The sequence below is a fragment of the Pezoporus occidentalis genome, unplaced genomic scaffold, assembly GCF_034315485.1.
Source record: "Pezoporus occidentalis ecotype Australia unplaced genomic scaffold, CSIRO_AGI_Poc_V1 ctg172, whole genome shotgun sequence".
In the NCBI taxonomy this organism is placed as follows: Eukaryota; Metazoa; Chordata; class Aves; order Psittaciformes; family Psittacidae; genus Pezoporus; species Pezoporus occidentalis.
This window is the reverse complement of record NW_026913554.1, coordinates 1,245,560-1,264,651: the sequence shown is the minus strand read 5'-3', so window position 1 is coordinate 1,264,651 and position 19,092 is coordinate 1,245,560. Positions and strand designations below refer to the sequence as shown.

Below are 19,092 nucleotides of genomic sequence, written 5' to 3'. Positions count from 1 at the left end.
GCCAAAAACCTGATCATAACCACTAGTCATAACCTTGGCCTAACACTAACTCCCTATATCTAACCACATAACTCTCAGTTATTCTAATGCCCTAAACTCAATTCCCTAACCCTATCACTAATCCTAAACCAAATGTTAACTCTCTTAATACTAAATTCTAACCCCAACCCCATACCTTATCCTAACCCTGTCCATAACCCTAACCATTATATCCCTAATCCTACATCTAACACTAACCCTAAACCTAACTGTAACCCCAACCACCTAACCCTAACTGTATCTGATGGCTTTTGCAAGTGCCCAGAAGAGACCCTGCTTCCCTCCAGAGCATCCTAGGGCTTTTGCTAGATTTTGCTTTGGCCAACAAGGGTCCCTGCTGCCTTCCAGAGCAACACAGGGATTTGCCAGGCTTTGTTGACACCCTGGCAAGTCTCTGCTGCCTTGCAGATTGCCTAATAGCTTTTGGTGGGCTTTGCAAATGCCCACAAGTGACTGCCAAGGGAAGATGAGGGCCACTACCAGCTTCAGCTCTGGCTACTTCTGTGTGAGGGCCCAAAGTTCTGGGTGTGCATTTCGGAGCCTTTAGGTGAGGGTTAGGTGTTAGAGCAAGCACAGAGCCCCAGTGTTGATGGGGCTGTGAAGGGACTGCCAAGCGAAGTGGAGGGCAACCAACAGCTTTCAGTCCCTGCCACTTCCATGTGAAAGCCGTGCCTTATGGGCATCCACTCTGGAGTGGGACTCTGACTGGGGTGAGGGTGTAGGTGAATAGGAATCTTCATGAACTCAGACTAAAGCCAACAGGAACCTTCCCAATGATTTAAAGAGTGCTGGATGGGATTCTACAGAAAATTGGCACAACTTTGAGTGGATAGTTCTGACTAGTGGCTGTCACTTCACAGCACTGCAGATACCCACACACTAGCTACTGTTGGAATTCACCAGGTGATATTCCTACATATCAATCTTGGGATAACTCTGCTTTTGCTCACCTTCAGAACACCCTCCAGCCCTTCTGAAGCCTTTCTGTGATTCACATGGCTCTTCTCATATCACTAATAGTTCAGGTTCCTCTGAGAATTAATGTGCTACAGTAGGTGAAAATCACCAACTTTATCTGTCCCTCTCTTCTCTGCATAATGAATTCTTCTTTGCATCCTCTTTCTCTTCCCCCAAGCAAACAATTCATTTTTCCACAGCGGTGACAAATTTGCTTCTTCCAAAAGGAATGCTTTCATTTTTAGATAATCCTTTGAATTCTTTCCTGAATCCTTGTTACTACTACTCTCTCACGTTGTGCCACTGTCTTGCCAGCCTTCTGTCTTTGCTGTTAACAATTATGTATCCATAAATGTAGATTGCCACTTGTCAGTCACAGAGGATGTTTCCAAGCAAGAGCTAAACTAGCATGTGAAAGCTCTTGTTTTCAGCTATGAAATCATCTCCAGAGCAGATGTGCTTTTTGTTTTCCTTCAGTCCATGTTAGTTGAACGTGTAGGTCCCCACAGTAAAGATCTCAAACACTGAGTAACCTGTTGCCAAGTTATCTTGGAACCAACCAATCCAATTTTGTTGCAAGCAGAGCTTACAGAAAAAAAGAAAAATGTATATGACTGAATGAGTACTGCAGGTCATAACACCATGGCTGACACCTCATTTCAACTCATTCCCTAAACCACAGCCTAATCCTACAGTGTCAGTACCTAGTTTCCTCATTGTCAAACAGAACTCCTGGTGGGTTTTCACCTCCCAGAGTTCCTTGGCATTAAATGACATGTTTCTCTGAAGACCAGCATTTTTGTGTCATTACATGGGAATCCCAGTTGTCATTGTGAAAGACAGGATCCTGGCTTTAAAAGATGTGATTATAAAACAGGATTTACACTATCTTGATGATGCAAACTCAACCCCATCTGCAAACATGGTAAGTCTTCCTATGTTAGGGAACTCAGTTAAGTAATTTTTAAGTGGGCTGGCAAGGCTGAAGACTGTCTCAATTGTAGCTTCTTTTGGAAAAGCCTATTATACAGATACACTTCTCTACCTCCAATTCCAGTCATCTCTATTGCTTCTGGGGGATCAGGGGAAGGAAGGAGATAGCTAAAAATCTTCTCCACTAGAGATCAAAAAATGCTAACACTTTCATCTGGAAAGTAGAAATTTGGTACAAACTGCCATCTCAGATCAGGACATAGGCATATCCTGAGTATGTCCAGCACTAGCTTCCTCATGATGAGATCAATCCCTTCAATACAGACACTGGAATATTAGGGACAATCTCTCTGAATCGCCTTGATGCTCAGCTCCTAGTAGGGCTACTTTCCAGTAGAATGGACGCAACAGTTGCAAAACAGGCTGCAGGAAACTGTCACAGAAAGTCTCTGGAATAGAGGCGTGACATGGCAGGTGTGAGATACGTATGGCTGAACCTGCCTGAGGATGGGGAGATGGACTTCTGAGGCCCCTTCCAAAGCCAACATGCACTCTGCCAAAGCCATAATCAGGATCATTTCCAGCCGCTTCGGATCTCTTGGTTTTGAATGGGAGCTCCAGCTATCAATAAGCCCAGAGGCCTGCTCCTTCTTTCACTCCTGGTGTGCAAGTTACAGAATTTAAGACTGCTGAACCACCTACATGCTTGCAGACAGTCCTCCTTTCAAGAGACTCCACTGGCAAATGCCAGGATATACCTGAAGAGTTATGCAAATAACTGCATTCAGCAGAGAGATCACAAAAACAAGTGCAGGGATGGCCAGTGGGTTTATTATGTCTCAGGAAAATAAAGCAACACCCTCTATTTCCTTGCTAGTAAATTCATCATCATAACCAAAGCCATGAATCATTTATCTGCAAATACCCCCGCTGACCAAGAATGCTGTTGGAATCCTCACTTGCTGTGTGCTGGCACTGGAACATGCAATTGTGTCTTGCAAATCCTGCCCTGTCATAAAGCTTCCTGGCACCAGTGGGTATGCCAATCTGCTACTGAGTAAAATGCAGCAGACAACATTTTCTGCTGTGTGGGAAGGAACAACTTCTAATTCCAAATGCGTGCTTGTGTTGTCTGGCAAGGACAAACAGGCAATGAGTTACAATGAAAGTATAACTATCGTCCCAGAGACAGAGCTTCCATTGCTCCTTCCCTAAGTAGGCAATTGTTGCCAGTTGAAGTAGCCTGAAGCATTGACCTAAGAAGTACTCACTGTAGCTAGTTTATTACTTGGAGTCCAGTACTTGAAAAAAAGAAGAAAAAAAGAAAGGAAAGTAATCTTTTCACCAAGGAACAGCACAGAAGTTCCAATTAATTCTTCCATAGACAGTTTTCATTTCTGTCTGTGCACAAGGGACACAGGAGCAAAAAGCAACTGCAAGTTATTATGTGCCATAAGCAATGTAAAACTGACAGGGAAACCCTTGAACATCAGCATTTTTCCTCTCAAATGGTTTTAACTGCAGAAGAGTTTTGGGCAACAGATGATCTGTAGCATCTGTATTTTCCCACCTCTGCTTTCCGCAATGCAGCACGCCTGGGCTTGCACAGCATACAGCAATGTTATCCTTGGGCCAACAAGAGGGCTGGGTTGCACAGGTTGCCCTGTCCATCATTTGCATTGGGTCTTCCCCATTTTCTTTTAAACATGGTTCTTAGGGAAATGTCATCGCTCCCTCCTTAACCCTTTCCTGTTTCTTCTCAACAATTAACAGTCCAACAGTGGATCAATTTGACCCTCCTTCCTCGGAAATCACTTGACCTGTACAGCAAAGTTGTTTTTCATAAAACAGTTTCAGTCACACAACCATTCATAAAATCCCTTGCACTTGTGTTGCTAATAAAGGTTTATATTTGGCATGACAGGCAACATTGAGTTGTTCTCTGTTATGGCTGTAAACAATCCTGTTTTGCTATTAGGCCTCGAGAGGGACTTACAATACAGCAGCCTGCAGTAGCCTGTAAAATCCAGCTATCAGATTAGCTCAGCCTGGCCCAACTCTCAGCCAAGTAAAATGCTCCAGGCAATTACTGCGGGGACCTCTGGGGTCTCAGAAGTGGATGAGGAGAGAGTACATCTGTGAACACCTGCCCCACCAAAGCCAAACAATGCTGAATAGAACCATGAAAGGTGCAAGCTGTTGTAGGACTTCATCTGTTTTTTGTCAAAGCATACAGAGCAGAAGAGCCCATCAGCTGTGCAGCAGTACACATCCCAGGTTGTGTGAGCCATGACTGAAAAATCACGCATCACTGTTTTCTGTTGCTTGTAACCACCCTGTTTCTATCCCCCGTGGGAAAGGCAGAAGCCACAGAATTAGGAAAGGGGTGTGGGGGGAAGTAGGACGAGAAAATACACAAACTTAAGATGAAAAGTAGCGTGTTCAGGACAGAAGAACGGCATATGCCAAGACATTCAACAATGTCTTGGACATTGTTACAATGTCATTTCTGTTATATGCTTCTGGAAACTGCTCTGCAGAGTCCTGCTTGACTGTGGTTCCCCTTCATGTCAGTTCCACTAATTGTGAAGTGCAAAATTTTTGCCTAGCAAAAGGGCTAGGCAGAAAGTATGCCACAATACAGTAAACCAAACTGCTCACCCCACCTGTAGGGACACATGCTTCCAGCCAACAAGAGGAAATAAGAGTAGCAACTGGTACTTCACCCAAACAGAGAGGAGGTGATCAGAAAGAGAGTAGCTTTAGCATCTGGGAAACAGAAACCTGGAAGTAGCAAGAAACCAACCTACTGTGATTGTTAGTAGCCCCAACAAGACTCATCCTCATTCGGAAAGGACTAAGAGACTGGTGAGAGCCCAAGCAGTCACACTAAGTTATTTGCCAGAAGCAATAATGACTGCCCTTGGGATGGGTGGCTGTACCTCTCAGAATCACAAGAGGTGACAATTCCTTGAGGTTACAGTCCAGAGCTGACACACTTCAAGAGTCCTTGCCTTAGCCCATCACTAGATGTTGCCTGCAATATCAGCTCTCCACAGCTGACAACCTCAAACCCTGCTGCTCTGAACACCACTGTTACAAAAGCACTATTATGACATGAGAGCTCCTGCCTGAAGGGTCCAGTTGCACACTTAGTATGACAGGGGAACATATAAAAATGCTTCACACTGAGGTCATCAAAACGGAGAGAAACTTCCACTGTAGTTAGAGACTCAGAAGAATGAGTGATCTGAGAAGCAATGACTGTTAGCGGGTACAGACCAGGTCATACCAGTTCACTGCTCCATGCTTCCACTTTCACAGCTATCAAATTCAGAGTACAGAAGCTGTTCTTTATAAAGCTTATATAATCTACAGATGGAAACTGCAATAGAAGGCTTAATGTAAAGATCCTGCCCTTCTACCACATGGGGTACTTCAACAGTCCTTTTGACCCAAAGACAAGACACTCCTTTCTCCTACACAAAGTTCTTCCAGTTAGGGCTGCCATTGGACATTTTGCAGAGTGCAGCACAGCAGGCTTTCAATAGCCTGCAGGATCTTTAAACGTTACCATTTGCTCAGACTCAGATGCAACCCTCTTGGGCTGCTGTAAGAGCAAAGAAACAGGTACATCCATTACACATGTCCAGTAAAACATCACACAAGTGAGAAAGGGTAACAGATGCAAAACAGCAGTCAGCCTGCTGCTCCTATCCTAATAAGCAGAGTTAAGCAAGGGGCAAGCTGAGATGGTGAAAAGCAAAACACAAGCAGCATGTGGAAAGGTGTCCTGCCTTGGCCTCTGCATACAAGCAGCCTGTGTGAGCGACAGCCTTTTCCAGACTGCATACCAGCAAGCGGAACATTATCTCCAGTCCACTTCTTTCAGTTGTGCGGGACTCAAAATAGCATGGCACTCTCCACAATAAGAGGGAAGCGTGGCACTTCCACTCCTTATTATGGAATGGCCAAGCTCTCTCAACACCACAGATACATGCTTAAGACAGATTCCTCTTACTGCCCAGGTCACAGCTGCTTTGCCAAGCCACAGCCATTTCTGGGATCACCCTGCCCAAGCAGACGGAGAAAGCAACGCCTCTTGAGAACAGCTGAGTTTGCTGTAGCTGCTACCTCTTGACAACATTGTTAGTGCAAGTTGTGGTTCTTCTCAAACACGTCTCCAGCTCCTCAGAACAGGAGGTAGTCTGTGAGAAACTGCTTGGTAGAAGAGCAGCAGCAGAGAAAAGGCAAGCAGTGCCTGGGTCTACTTTAAAAACACCCCTAGATGGGAGAGAAAGCCCTTGCCTGCTCCCTAACTCAATTCCTCTGTCTGCAGTTCCTGCACGGTGATTCTGCTAAGAACTCAGAAGTAATCACCAGAGCAGTTGTAAGAACAGGCCAAAACAGAGACTGAACTCAGATATTCTCTCCATTTATGTCCCCAGTGCTCCTCCTCAGTCACCTGTAAAGGGCCTTAGCTAGCAGAGAACATGGAAACTGGCAACGGAAGGCCAATAAGCAGGACCCTGAACTCAGCAATGTTCTGGTAGCTTCCTTAGCTAAAAACAAATCAACCCACCACCTTCACTCAAGCTGACAACCACGCACATCCTGCCACAAAATCTGGCCTGTACGCCCTTTGCTGTGTGGAAACTTTGACAGAGACGGGAACAATCTCGTCTTCATTAGATAACCGATTCCAGTTTCAGAAGAGTTTGTGCAGGTATTAAAGATGTCAACCTCCATGTGGCTTGTTATAAGGGATCCTGGACGACACTGCAGTGGGCAGAGGAGTCTATTCCAGCAGGGTCCTGACACTGAGTGGTGCTGCTCTGCTGCCATTTCTCAGGAAAATACAGTGTTTTGTGAATCAGATTTTTGACAGCAGAAACATCACTTCTTTCTATGGAGAAGACAGACAGTTGTTAGGGATTCTCAGCAAGTAGTACATGAAAGCCCCTCCTCCTCAAGAAGCATGTGAAACTCTAGTTACCAGCACTTCATATGCCGGCAGGCCTTCCTCTCTTTTTTCCCCATATATATCCACCCTTTCTGCACTCACCCACACCCAGCTGCTTCAGGAGACTTCCAAACTCTGGGTTACAATCCAGGATTTTCAACAGGTTGGTGGACTCCATTCTCTCCAGCTGCACATCCCAGTAGATGTAGATCTTCTGATTGAAGCTGACATAAACCAAGCAGGGGCTGTTGCTTCCTCCTTTGCATGCATAGAGGCCTGCAGAAAGGCAAACGCAAGGCTCAGGCTGGTTCCATGGAGCTCCTTGTCTCCACCTGAGAACAGTAAAATAAAAAAAGCAGTGGGGAAGACAAGAGAGCCCTGTAGCACTCCCAAAAGGAACAGAAAAAAAAACCCAACCCAAAACCATCACAGACAAACCTCAGCATCACCCCAGCTTTTCCCAGATGCCACCAGAGGAAGGACTTGCTGGGTCTTCTGCAGTAACACACACAGGGAAATTACTTCCCACTGCAGACAGACAAAGGACTCCAGGTCTCCCCGAGGGCAGCAGTAGCTTTGAGGGAGAAATGCTGTGAGGACTGGCTTTGCAGTCAGGCTCCTCACCTGCACAGAACGCGCTGACATTCTCATCTGCTTGAAATCTGGCAACAGTCCGATTGTGGTCAATGATGTATGTCTGACCATCCCACGCACAGGCAATCACCTCCTCGTGCCCATTGCCCTGTAGGAACCATAAGATCATATATTAACATGGACCTCAACTATTTCCAGGGGCAGTCAAGAACTTTCCTGCTTGTTCAGAGACATGAACACTATTGTCTGAATAAGATGTCACTTCTGGATGCCTTGTTCAGTCATTTTGCAGTTGTCCAGTCTTTTTGCACTTGGAGACCATCTCTCTCTTCTCTGTTGTAATCCTTATGTATCAATAAGATCTTATAGACAATCAGGGTATTAGCAATGTGTAAAACCATTTAACTTCGCAATATGATAAAAGAGTAGCTGGGGGACAAAAAAGTTCACAGCAGGATGTTGGGCTCACTAGGTCAAACACAGCTCAACCTCTTGCAGATGGACAGACTGACATGAGTGCAAAATGCATCAGCACAGTCAGAGCACTCTGTGTCATCCTGAGATAATCCCAGCCTTTTTCAGCCAAGTCATATTCCTTCTGCCCTTCCTATATTCCTACACACAAAATCATGCAGAGTTTTTGCCTTGCTCCCTTTCAGCCCCGTTCACAGACACTCACAGTAACATCCAGCTTTTCCAGAGCAAACAGCTGGTGATCAACCTGCACAGACCAGAGCAGCTTGTCTGCTCCCTCCATGAGTTTCAATGTCCCTGAAGGGAAGAAAAAAAACTTAAAATAAGTTTTGTCTTGAAAGTATTAGAAGGGAACAATATTTGCTAACACTTGGCCCTACACATTCTGTCAGCAACCAGGGTCTGGTGCAGGCAAAAGGCTGGGCGAGTGATACAGGCTGTGTTTGATAATAGGTAACAGTGGGAAGCACAGCAGCCCATTATCTTGTCGTCAGTAACTGGAAACAGAGAGGAAAAGTGGCAGCAGCCCTACTGAATGGAGTGTGCTCTACGACAAGAAGAAAACCGGCCAAAACTAGGCTCCCAAAGTACAGTACATCAACAGATCTCACATGAGACAGTGAGTGAACTTGAAGTTTCTCACCATGTCCTGCAGATCATGCCATCTCAAGACAGAAGGTTGACAGTTATCAGCTGACAAGTGGCTGGCTAATAGCATGGGCATGGCCTCTTGCCTGCTAAAACCATACTGGACACCTACCTCACATAGGTATTTTTCTATCATCCAGATATATTGTGATAGTACTGGGGAGTGGAGAGAGGGTAGCCATGAGAAAGTGGAACATAAACATGAATCTAGCTTCACAGTGCCATCCAGCCTTGTTATAGCTCCTGAGTCAACCAGAGTGAGGCAGGAAGCCTTGCAGATGCAGAAGCTTCAGGGTTCAGGCCCACAGAGTAATCAGAAATTCCCCAGCAGAAAATCATTGGGAGGGTGGACATCTAGCCCAAACAGGCCAGGCTGTCATCTGCGAAGGGAGAGCACAACATACTGTCTCCACACTGTGCTTTTTGGACAGAAACCCTGCATTCAGCTCATTAGACCAGTCCCATTTTGCAGTCAGGGCACAGCAAAAGAACCTGGTTCCAAGCCTGTGTGAGGCCAGCTCCTCTCTACCAATACTGAAGTTCCAGCACCCATTCCCTTAACTGCTTTTGGAAACAATCCAACTCCTTCCAAGTTCTCTGCTGTGGTAGTCTTTTGTCTACAGGAATAGCACTTTTGAATTGGCATCTCAGACAATTGTTTGAAAAATGGGTAAGCAGGCAACTTAGAAATCAGCAGCTGAAAGTTCTAGTCTCACTCTTTATTGCAAGCTTTCAGTGTGCCTTTGACCTAGACTTTTCATTTTCCCAGCTGCCTGCTGCAGCATGATATTCATACTTCTACCCAGCATAGGCTATAGGACCATACAAGTAATTGAAGTTTGTACAATGCTTTGAAATCCACAGATTAATACACTGTACCAGGAGAGTGAGAAAGGCAGATATTCATAACAGAAAGAAAACACAACAGGTTTTCTGGAGAGAGCAAGCCTGTGCTACACCAGTCCCAATTCAGTGAGGAACAGAAAGACAGACTCAGCTTTAATGTTTCATCGGGCCCTCAGATACAGGCATGTTATCACATGCCTGGTTTATGGGGGAGTTGATCACAGTAACAGCTCTTACCTTGGCTTCTGTCTTAGTTTTCATGCCTTCATACAAAATATGTCAGCAAAAGTCTTGGAGTCAAATATTCTCCTGCCTGACTCAGGAAGTGTTTCTGAAGCTCAGATCCCCTTCTTTCAAAACAAAAGGCACTGTGCCCCTGATTCCCTTCTTTGAATCAATGACAGGCCTTGGCCACCTCACAGGCCTTTCTTCCAGGACAGCAGTAGGACTTACCATCCAGAGTACAGAGGGCAAAGAGACCTGAGCCACTATTCTCACCGGAGGAGCCTATAAGTGCAGAAGAGAATTACAAGAGTTGATGCCATTTTGTAAGCGTTGTCCCCGCCATCTCCTAAAAAAAAAACCCAAACAAGCTGATCCATCCTGCTTCCTTTTTGCCCAGCCCTGACATTCTGCTTACCAGATACCTGCAGATTCTTGCAATCAATTGTACTTCATGACTTTCATTTGTAGGGCACTGGCATCTCAAAACTCAAGACCTTCTGTCAGTTGATATCAGCATGTCTGGCTCTGCTAGTTGCTCTTAAGAGTTTGTCTGTACCACATATGCACTTGCAGGCCCATGGCAGTTCTGATATCCATCACATTCTCTCTATGTGATGCACGAGCATAGCCAGGACCATCACAAGGGACAAAGTAAAGAACAGCTGAATCCAGGCAAGAGTATTAAAACTACCCTCACCTTTTCTTTCAAGGGCAGGAACACAGCCTTTGACTGTTCTGGCATGTTACAGCATCAAAAGAGAGGTCCCACCAGAAGGACAAAGCTTTAGTCACATTAGCACAAAAGCATTTCATGGCAATTCCTGAATGAGTCTGTAGAGATCATGCTACCACCCTATTGTTTTTGTTACAGCAAAACTGTACAGAAGGTGTGATCCTCTCCCACCAAACACTGGTCTAGAGACAAACACAAGGGCTAGAGAGCCCTTTACAAGCAGATTAGACATGTGTAGCTCATCTACACACTCAGCCCTGGTTTTCCTGGACTATATTTACACAGCTGTAAAAATCCTGCAAGCAACATTCTCTCTAAAATGTCCTATATATCACAGCTGTGTGCAGGATAGCACTGACAAATGTGACTAGATACATCTGAAGAGGAGACTCCCTGACCAGCAGGCTGGTTCACCCTTCAGTACACTCTCTACCTAGCTACCAATCAGAAAAGACATGCAAGGTCAGGTTTTGAAAGCGGTGTCACACTTAGCGGGACTTGGAGCTGTATTTAGCTACAGCTGCATTTCACCCTTTCACTGACAACACAGGAGAGACGCTGGTTTTCTGGGGTCTACAGGAACCCAAGAAACCTGGCAGTGAGGTACGAGCCAGCAGAGCTGAAAACAGATAGGCAGTTTCCCTAGAGAAATATAATTCTGCAAGCCTACCTCCACTGCCCATAGAGAGCTCCAAGCTATAACAACCTGCACGCTTACGGAACACAGACTACCCTGTTTGTGCAGATCAGCTTAAACCAAACCAGCTGTTTTGAGTGCTTTATTGCCCCTAGCTGACATTCATCTGTACAGGCTTTGATCAAAAAGATCTGCTGTGTCCCCCTTACAAACTGGTCAGCATGGCACTCTTAGGCTGTTTCATTACCTATCGTTCAGAATTAGTGGACTTTTCCCAACCTTCTCTTCATCCTTTACTCTGTGCCTTAATTTTTCACAAGACACCTTCATTAGATGAAAAGCTTAGTATGCAGTGAAATAACTGATTTCATGCTCTGTTGACCCTGTTGCTTATAGCAGCACCTGAGATGCTAAAAACATAACAGCTTTGGAAGAGTTGGGAAAGGAGAAGAGCAGGGGGTTCAGTGGACTGCTCTTCTCCCCCAGCTCAAAGTTACATTGGGCAGCCTAAACTGTTCTCAGGCAGCACTGCAGAGGGTAATACTTGGACAGAGCAAATGCAGCTAGATTTTCTGCTTTCTTGTATTATGCTCACAGGCTCCAATGGGACGTGAAAGCTGCTTATTCTCCATAGGTATCAAAAGAAAGGTTCTGCAGGTGCACCAGGCACACATCAGAGCACACAGCATTTACACAAGGAAAGCAGTGGCAGTGTGTAAGAAAAGCCTGGACACAGCAGCGGCATGTGAGGGCTGAGAGGAATGAGTAGCTGTGGAGGGTTTAGATACAACAGCTGAATGGAATACACTGGAGGGAGACAGAGGACAGTGATCTAAATTAAATATGGAAACTCTGAAGGGATTGGGCCTGCCTAGGTGAAGGAAGAACAGTATACAGATGCCAGGTACTGGGAATCAAATGCTAAAAAACACAAAAAAAATAAAGCTGAGGCTGTGGAAAGGAAGAGATGCATCTAGGGAGTAAGAAGGGCATAAGCTGCAGCCATGCAAAAGACCAAGGACATCTGCAGAAGCAAGGCATGGCAGCCATTCACGATGACTAAATGCAGACCAGTGGAGGCTGCTGAAAAACTGCTGTGCTAGCTGAACAGTTGGATATACCTAGGGAAGGCACAAAGCCATAGGAAGTTCAAATGCAATAATCCAGCTGTCTTTCTTTGGGAGCTGGCTAACAGAAGCAAAGTTCCCTCTGTTCTTGCAGCTCTCTCCCACTGGTATTTTTCAACCACAGGAAATCTGATTTAATGCTAGACTGACATATTGAAAAACTATCAATCGTTGAGCCAGAGACCCCAAGCTCTTAAATCTCTCACCTCGTCCAATGCTACCAATTAGATGAGTGGAAACATTCTTGTTGTGAATCCGTCCAGATGTTTGGTGCAGAATAACATCTCGAATAGGGCCTTCGCTAGGAAAAAGACAGAGACATCAGAGAAAGGCCAGGGAACCATGCCACAATAATCCCAAGACCAGTGTACTCCAAAGCTTTATAAATTCAGAGACTGCTAAGAGTTTGTACATAGATTAGCCCTTTAATGGCAAAGGCCAAGGAAAAGAATGCATACCACCCTAGGTATGAAAGGAACTCTCTAATGTTTAAAAAATGAAAACAGAATGATTTGATACATCAAAAAACTGTAAAGAGCTCAAAACAAAAAGGAGAGGGGCACATGGGGAAAAAAAATAGCATGGAAGATGCCAGTAGAACATGTATTCCAATCAAAGAAAAAAAACCCTCCTCCTACAGTTTTCTGGGTTTGCCTTAAAATCCCACAGAACACCATGGAAGCACCTGAATCCCCCCCAAGGGCCCCTCCAATGCAGAGGACAATAAACTCTCTGCTCATCCTGATTGCTCTGGTTGTTATTTACAGTACTGGCTGCTAAAGGTCTCATTATGAAAACCTCCAGTTACCTCTCCTGGAAGAAACAAGTGAATAAACTCAAAGTACCACCCTTGGCTTCAGAGCCCAGCTATTCAGTTGCTACCCTTCCCACCATTAGATAGGTCACAAGATTGCCTACTACTTTTTCTCTGAAGATCTAGGTCACTCATTTCCCTACCTTAGCCCCCAGTACTGTCCCCCTCAGTGAGATGGTTTTGCCACTCTCCTTGCCCAAACCAAGAAGAGTGGGATAGAAAGAAAGCAGCAGTATTCATCTTTGTGACAGAGACATGAAGAGTGTTCATAGAAGGTGTGCTTAAGTCCCAGCACTGCAGCAAGGTCAGAGAAGCAAGGACAAATTACACCACCCCCCTCAGAAAGACGTTGTGTGGTGGTGCCCCCTTGTAATGGGCATCTACAGTGGAATCTCCCCATCTACCATATGCAGTAATGCTCTTCACCTGCCTGGGGCAGAGTTGTCTCTTCCCTCTGTTGTGGCCTGCTGCTCAGAGTCCCAGGTGCACAGCAGAATGGCATAACCACAGCCTGGCTGAGACACCATCATCTCTGGTGAGCCATCAGGGCCTGGGTTCACAGACAGGCTGTCCACCTATACTGGCAGAGGAAAAACACTGATGGAGTCAAACTGAAAACTTCAAACACCGCAGAAAAGTTCACTACCCTCCTTGTACCTAAACTTGAGTATGGCAGATCTTCTGACAGAGCTGAGCAGGAATGGAACAAATCCAGCTACAAGCAAAATGTCCAAGTTACAGTAAAAGGTTATGTTTCCCTACAATACACCACTTAAGAGCAACACCAGTATTTTCTACTAATGCTCTCTAGTTGGGTGACGGCAACCAACTGGTCTCCCAGACCAACCCATCAGCTGCTCTGCAAGTACAGGACAAGCACTGGGCAAATCTTTCAAACCATTAACATGACAATTACTTTGTTCACAGGACTGAGATCTTGTGCTTCTTCCCTTGAGACAGCCACCTCTTGAAGACTATATGACAAGTTCTGCTCTGAGCAGCCAGTTTCCTTACCTGACCTTCTAACAGCCATTTCTTCAACAGGAGCAGCTGCCCAGATACGTGGTCTGAATTCTCTGACAAGTCCTCCCAGCGGAAGGCACGTACCACTCTGTCAGTGTAACCCACCACCAACTCGCACTTCCCATCTCCATCTGAAGGGAATACAAGGAGATAGATGGGGTCTCTCAGGTTTTCATAGCCCCAAGAGCCCCAACATTCATGCACCACTGTGCTGGTTTCCATCACATAGCATCTCTGAACATCCTAATCCCGTAATGAGAACCTGCACTTCAGGAAAAGTCCTGAAGTTTTTGCTTCTTCCACCCATGACTCAGCTGTAGCTTGTTAGAGCACTTATTTCAGGAAGAGAGTAATTTCCTTCTGTGAGTCCTACACATTTTCTTTCTCTTACCCAAACTCCCTCACCCTGCACTCCCACATCATCTTCCTGGCTCACCAATGTCATTAATCAGCATGACCTTGGTGTTGGCAGGAATGTGCTGCTTGAACACTGGCTTCTGCTCTTCTGCTGCTGCCAACTCATGGTGGCCTGAAGCATCTGGGTGTTTTGAAGTTGAAGAAGTGAAGTCAAAAAGATGAAACCAGCCTTCTGCACTCACTGTCACCACAAGATTCTAAGAGGGAAGAGAAAAACCTTTTGATTTTTCCTATTTTAGAAACTGCAGAAGATCTTTCGCAGCAGGGTGAGGGAAGATACAAGGGTAGATCCATCAAGATCGGTGACTGCTACAGAGGGAACAGGAGAAGGTTTTTGGTCAGCAAGCTACCTAGGTACTGCAGGGTCTAAACTTCTTGCTCATCCTTGTCAGACCAGGATTATCAGGCTGATGTGTGCACGCAATCCCCAAACATGTGGCTTTCCCAATGCTCACTTCAGCTCTGCTCCCCACTGGAGCACACATAGCTACAGTATATTAGGCAGGGTGCCTAAAGTGGGACTTTTGGACTCAGTGGTCCTGGCTTAACCCCCAGATGACCTTAAATGCACACAGCCAAGTGGCAGAACAGCCATAACCCACACCAGGGACCAGCACAGAGCAGGGCAAAAGTCACTACGGAAAAGGAGCAACCTTCAAATCACCAAAGCCTTGTGGCACTCACACAGGGAGATGTGGAAATGAATAGTGCTTTCTGAAGACAGGATGGATTTCCTTGCTCACTAAAACCTACCTATGGCTCATAGAAAGATAGAGGCTATATGTAAACAGTACAGTTTTAAAACAGTAGTGCTAAAACTATGAGCAAACCTGAAGAAAAAGCACCTGCAACCTGTCCTTCTCCACATTCAGGATATGACATGACCCTAAGCACCTCCCACATGACCTACAGACACAGCTGGGAAGTTTGGCTGCTCTCACCTTTCCTTTATTGCATATATCTCCCACACCAACACACGTGAGCTGAAAGAGAAAAGGACATGCATGAGGGAAGGGAACTCAAACAGTGCTTTGGGATAAGCTTCTGCTCTATTTCCTCCTCTCTCATAACCTTCTCTTGAACTCAAAACAGCCTTTTCAAGGACAAAAGAGCAAAGTCAGGGACAGAAACAGATCTGCCACACAACTGCCCAGAGCCCCAGAACCAAATCCACAGTGCACAGGAACAGGGAAAAGGTGGGACAGAAGCCCAGTTCCTGTGTTCAGTACTTTGCTCATCACTTTTAGCCCATGGGGCTAGCTGTGGGCAAAAGCAAGGTCTTGCCTATGGCTGCATCAAAAGGAGCGTGACCAGCAGGTCGAAGGAGGTGATCCTGCCCCTCTACTCTGCTCTCGTGAGACCTCACTTGGAGTACTGTGTGCAGTTGTGGTGTCCTCAACACAAGAAGGACATGGAACTGTTGGAGCAAGTCCAGAGGAGGCCATGAAGATGGTAAAGGACAGCTGGCTGCACACACACCAAAAGGCCCAACCATTAAAAATTGTGTCTAGAACTGACCATTCCTTGGCAAGATCGCATAGCCCAGGGTTTGCTGTCGTCATTCTTGTAAATATAGAGCTTCCCATTGGTGTCTCCCACTACTAGCTCATTCAGCTGCATAAAAGAATTGAGTTAGTAAGAAGAAATTCACAATTACAGTAACATTCTCACACAGCAATAATTGCAGAATTTGTATATAAAAATCACTCTGTAGGAAGAAGCAGCAAAGCAAAATAAGACTTAGAAACAGCCTCAAGCCAATAGAAAAGGTCTGGGGTAAAAAAACACCCAGCAATTAATTTTCCTTTTGCAGGTAAAAGAGCTGGAGAGCAGGTCCTCAGAGCAACATCCCATTATATACTGCTTCTCTAGCCATTGTTTCTTCACTGTTTTAACATCCTGCTCCACTAGTCATCATCATCATCACATTTTCTATCATTCAGTCTAGACTGACTTGATCTTTCTTGCATGACCTGAGGAAGATTACGGCAAGAAGGAAAATGTAACCATCGAGAAAGAGGCTGCAAGAACATTTACAATCGATTTACACTGGATGTTCAATTTCATTGATGAAGGGGTAAAGGTTTTTCAGAATGGTGATTATTTCTTTAAAGGAGCCTTTAAAAATTATTAAATATTTAATATATTAAAAAATATTAAAGAATTAAAATATCCAACTACCCCTGCTGACGAGCCTACTCTTACCATCCCATCTTCTGCATCATGCCCCTGTGTACTTAAATTGTGTGCATTTCAATAGCTCCCTGCATACATTACCCCACATAACACTATTTCTCATGGGAAAATGTGTTTTATCATCTACTGCTTTGCTAGCCATGGCACTTTTCAGGATAACAGAATACAGCTGTAATAAAATATGCTTGTTGAAGAGAAGAAACGACAACTTACATCTATCTGGTGAAGCTAACTCTTCCTAGTTACAGACAAATCAGACCCATGAGAAAGAAGCATTTGGGGGGGGGGGGGGGGGGGGGGGGGGCCCAATACACGGTCAATAAACCCTTTTTGTGTTCCTGCGCTGCAGCAAAGCATTTCCACACAGCTCCACATCCCTGCCAGCGCAACAGGAGAGGTTTTGGGACCAAAACTTAAACTCTCTATAGCTACACACCATCCAGGGCCCATGCCGAGAGTGCCCAGCAGGTCTAACGGCGATGGAAACACTGACCAGCTGCAGCCCAGCAGCACTGGGACAGTCAGCTTGCGAAGGACCTCTGGGGGCCGCCGGATGCAACCCCTGCAGCTTCATTGCTCAGAAACCCATCAAGCTCCAACGCTTCCCCAGGGTGGAAGCCCGGGGTGCTCCGCAGGCCGACCAAGTGCGGCTCCCGCTCTCAGGTGCCCCACAAACCGCTCCCAGTGACCCCCTGCGGAAGCACCACCTCCCGCAGCCGCGCAGACACACACCCCCCCCCCCATTCCCGCCTGCGGACCGTGTCGTTGTCAGCGTCCCCCAGGCAGATGGCTCGCGGGAACAGGCTGCCGCCGAAGTCGAGCGCCACACGCTGCACATAGCTGACCGAACGCATCCCGCCGCGGCCGCAAGCCGGCAGGCCGGCCGCCCTCCCTGCCTGCCTGCCTGCGGAGCACGGCGCGCAGCGGTACGCCTCAGCGGCCGACAATGAGACCGGGGCGCGCAGGCGCAACGCGAGGTCTGGGCGGGGCATGGCGGGCCGTCGCTGGGCCCTCCGGGAGCAGCCGCGGCCGGGCCGCGCAGCATAGCCCGGGCGGCCCCACAGCTTGGGGATGGAAGCACACTTTCTGCCTTTGCGCTCTGGGCCCTCCGGAAGAGCGAGCGCTCGACCGCTTGTCCCGGTGCCCGCCTGCCAAGTGGGAACAGCGGGCAGGGTGACGGCCTACCAGGCCTCAGGCTCAGCAGCAGCCCCACAGCCAGGAGACCTGGCTGTGCTTTCGCTTGATCCAGCTCCTGTAACAGTGGAACTGTGTCACTACTGCCTTCTGCAAACGAGGTGTTTAGCTCCTGCTCAGATCCAAGGGCACAGTCGTACATCCAACAGCACGGAGCTGTTGTATGCGTGTCTTGTAGGTTGGACAAAAGATGAGGTCTTCCCACTTCCACAGCTAATAGTGAAATAGGGCACTTCTATTACCTTAATGATATTGTAAAACTATGACAGTAACACTACACAAGGTGAAAGATTTGTAAATAAAGAGACAGATATATACGGTTAACAAAGTCCTGCAATTGCTTAAGCATTTTTGTATAACGACACAGAAGTTGAACTTTACATGCATGACCTCACTTAAAGAACACTTGTGTGCCATCAACTGCTGGCAACTGGCCCCATGCTTCAAGACAATACAGAACCTCCTTTCAGCTGCTCCTTTCATACAGAGAACTCATGAAGCTCACCTGCACTACCTGGCAATGCTAACGCTTTGCTAAGCAAATCAAATCAGCACTTCCTTAACTGTGATAACAGGATAAACTGACTTCCTCACCCACTACACTGAAGCTTCAGGCATTGCTACACCCTGCAGAAAGCAGCACAGTCACAGCTCCCTAAGCTACCTCCAACCCACCAGCATTTGGTGAAGGTCTTATTCTGGGCATGGGGCAGGACAGCATGTCAAGCAGACCTTAACACCCTGGCGACAGTTCGGTTACACAACTGCCTGGCCCAAGGCAGTGCTCTTGCAGGGTCAGGTGCAGGCAAACCCCGGCCCATAAAAAAAACATGGATAAGTGCCTATGCAGGACTTCTCTCAGTAAAGGAGACCAGCATTTCAAACTTAAGTATTTCAGATGTCATTCATGTTATAACAGGGATACTCCCTGCGATACACACACAATTCCAGACCAGCCCATGCAAAGATATCTTTCTCACTAAAAAAACAAACCAAAACCAACCAACAAAAACCCCAAAAAACCCCACCACACCAAAACCCACCAAAAAAAACCACAACAACCCACCAAAATCAGAAAAGCCCCCACCAAACCCATTTTCGTACCTGAGAGGAACAGATTTATCTACCTTCCTCCTGCAGAGCAGGCAAAAAATTGTTGCTGCTGCTAGAGGGTCTCAGGACAGTGGAGATGCCAAGTTTAACACTACACAGCAGCATAAACAGAGGAGGTGAGTTTGAGTACTATGTTCCAAGCCTGCAGACAAACAAAAC

General features: G+C 46.3%; 1 protein-coding gene across 2 annotated transcripts; it reads right to left on the bottom strand.

The window, feature by feature from the left end:
* Positions 1-2,740: 2,740 nt before the first annotated feature.
* Positions 2,741-17,510, bottom strand: ITFG2 (integrin alpha FG-GAP repeat containing 2). 2 transcript variants are annotated; one of them, XM_062614117.1, is made up of 12 exons: positions 17,385-17,510; positions 15,949-16,044; positions 15,372-15,413; positions 14,450-14,627; positions 14,005-14,144; positions 13,417-13,565; positions 12,383-12,477; positions 9,908-9,961; positions 8,166-8,257; positions 7,517-7,634; positions 6,995-7,168; positions 2,741-6,835 (listed from the first exon to the last, which is right to left on the bottom strand). In XM_062614117.1, exons 1-12 carry the CDS (start codon positions 17,478-17,480, stop codon positions 6,687-6,689), a joined length of 1,383 nt encoding a protein of 460 aa, XP_062470101.1. In that variant the 5' UTR covers positions 17,481-17,510; the 3' UTR covers positions 2,741-6,686. The 2 variants fall into 2 exon arrangements, with proteins under 2 accessions (XP_062470101.1, XP_062470102.1); XM_062614118.1 differs by lacking the exon at positions 9,908-9,961.
* Between the last annotated feature and the right edge of the window lie 1,582 nt (positions 17,511-19,092).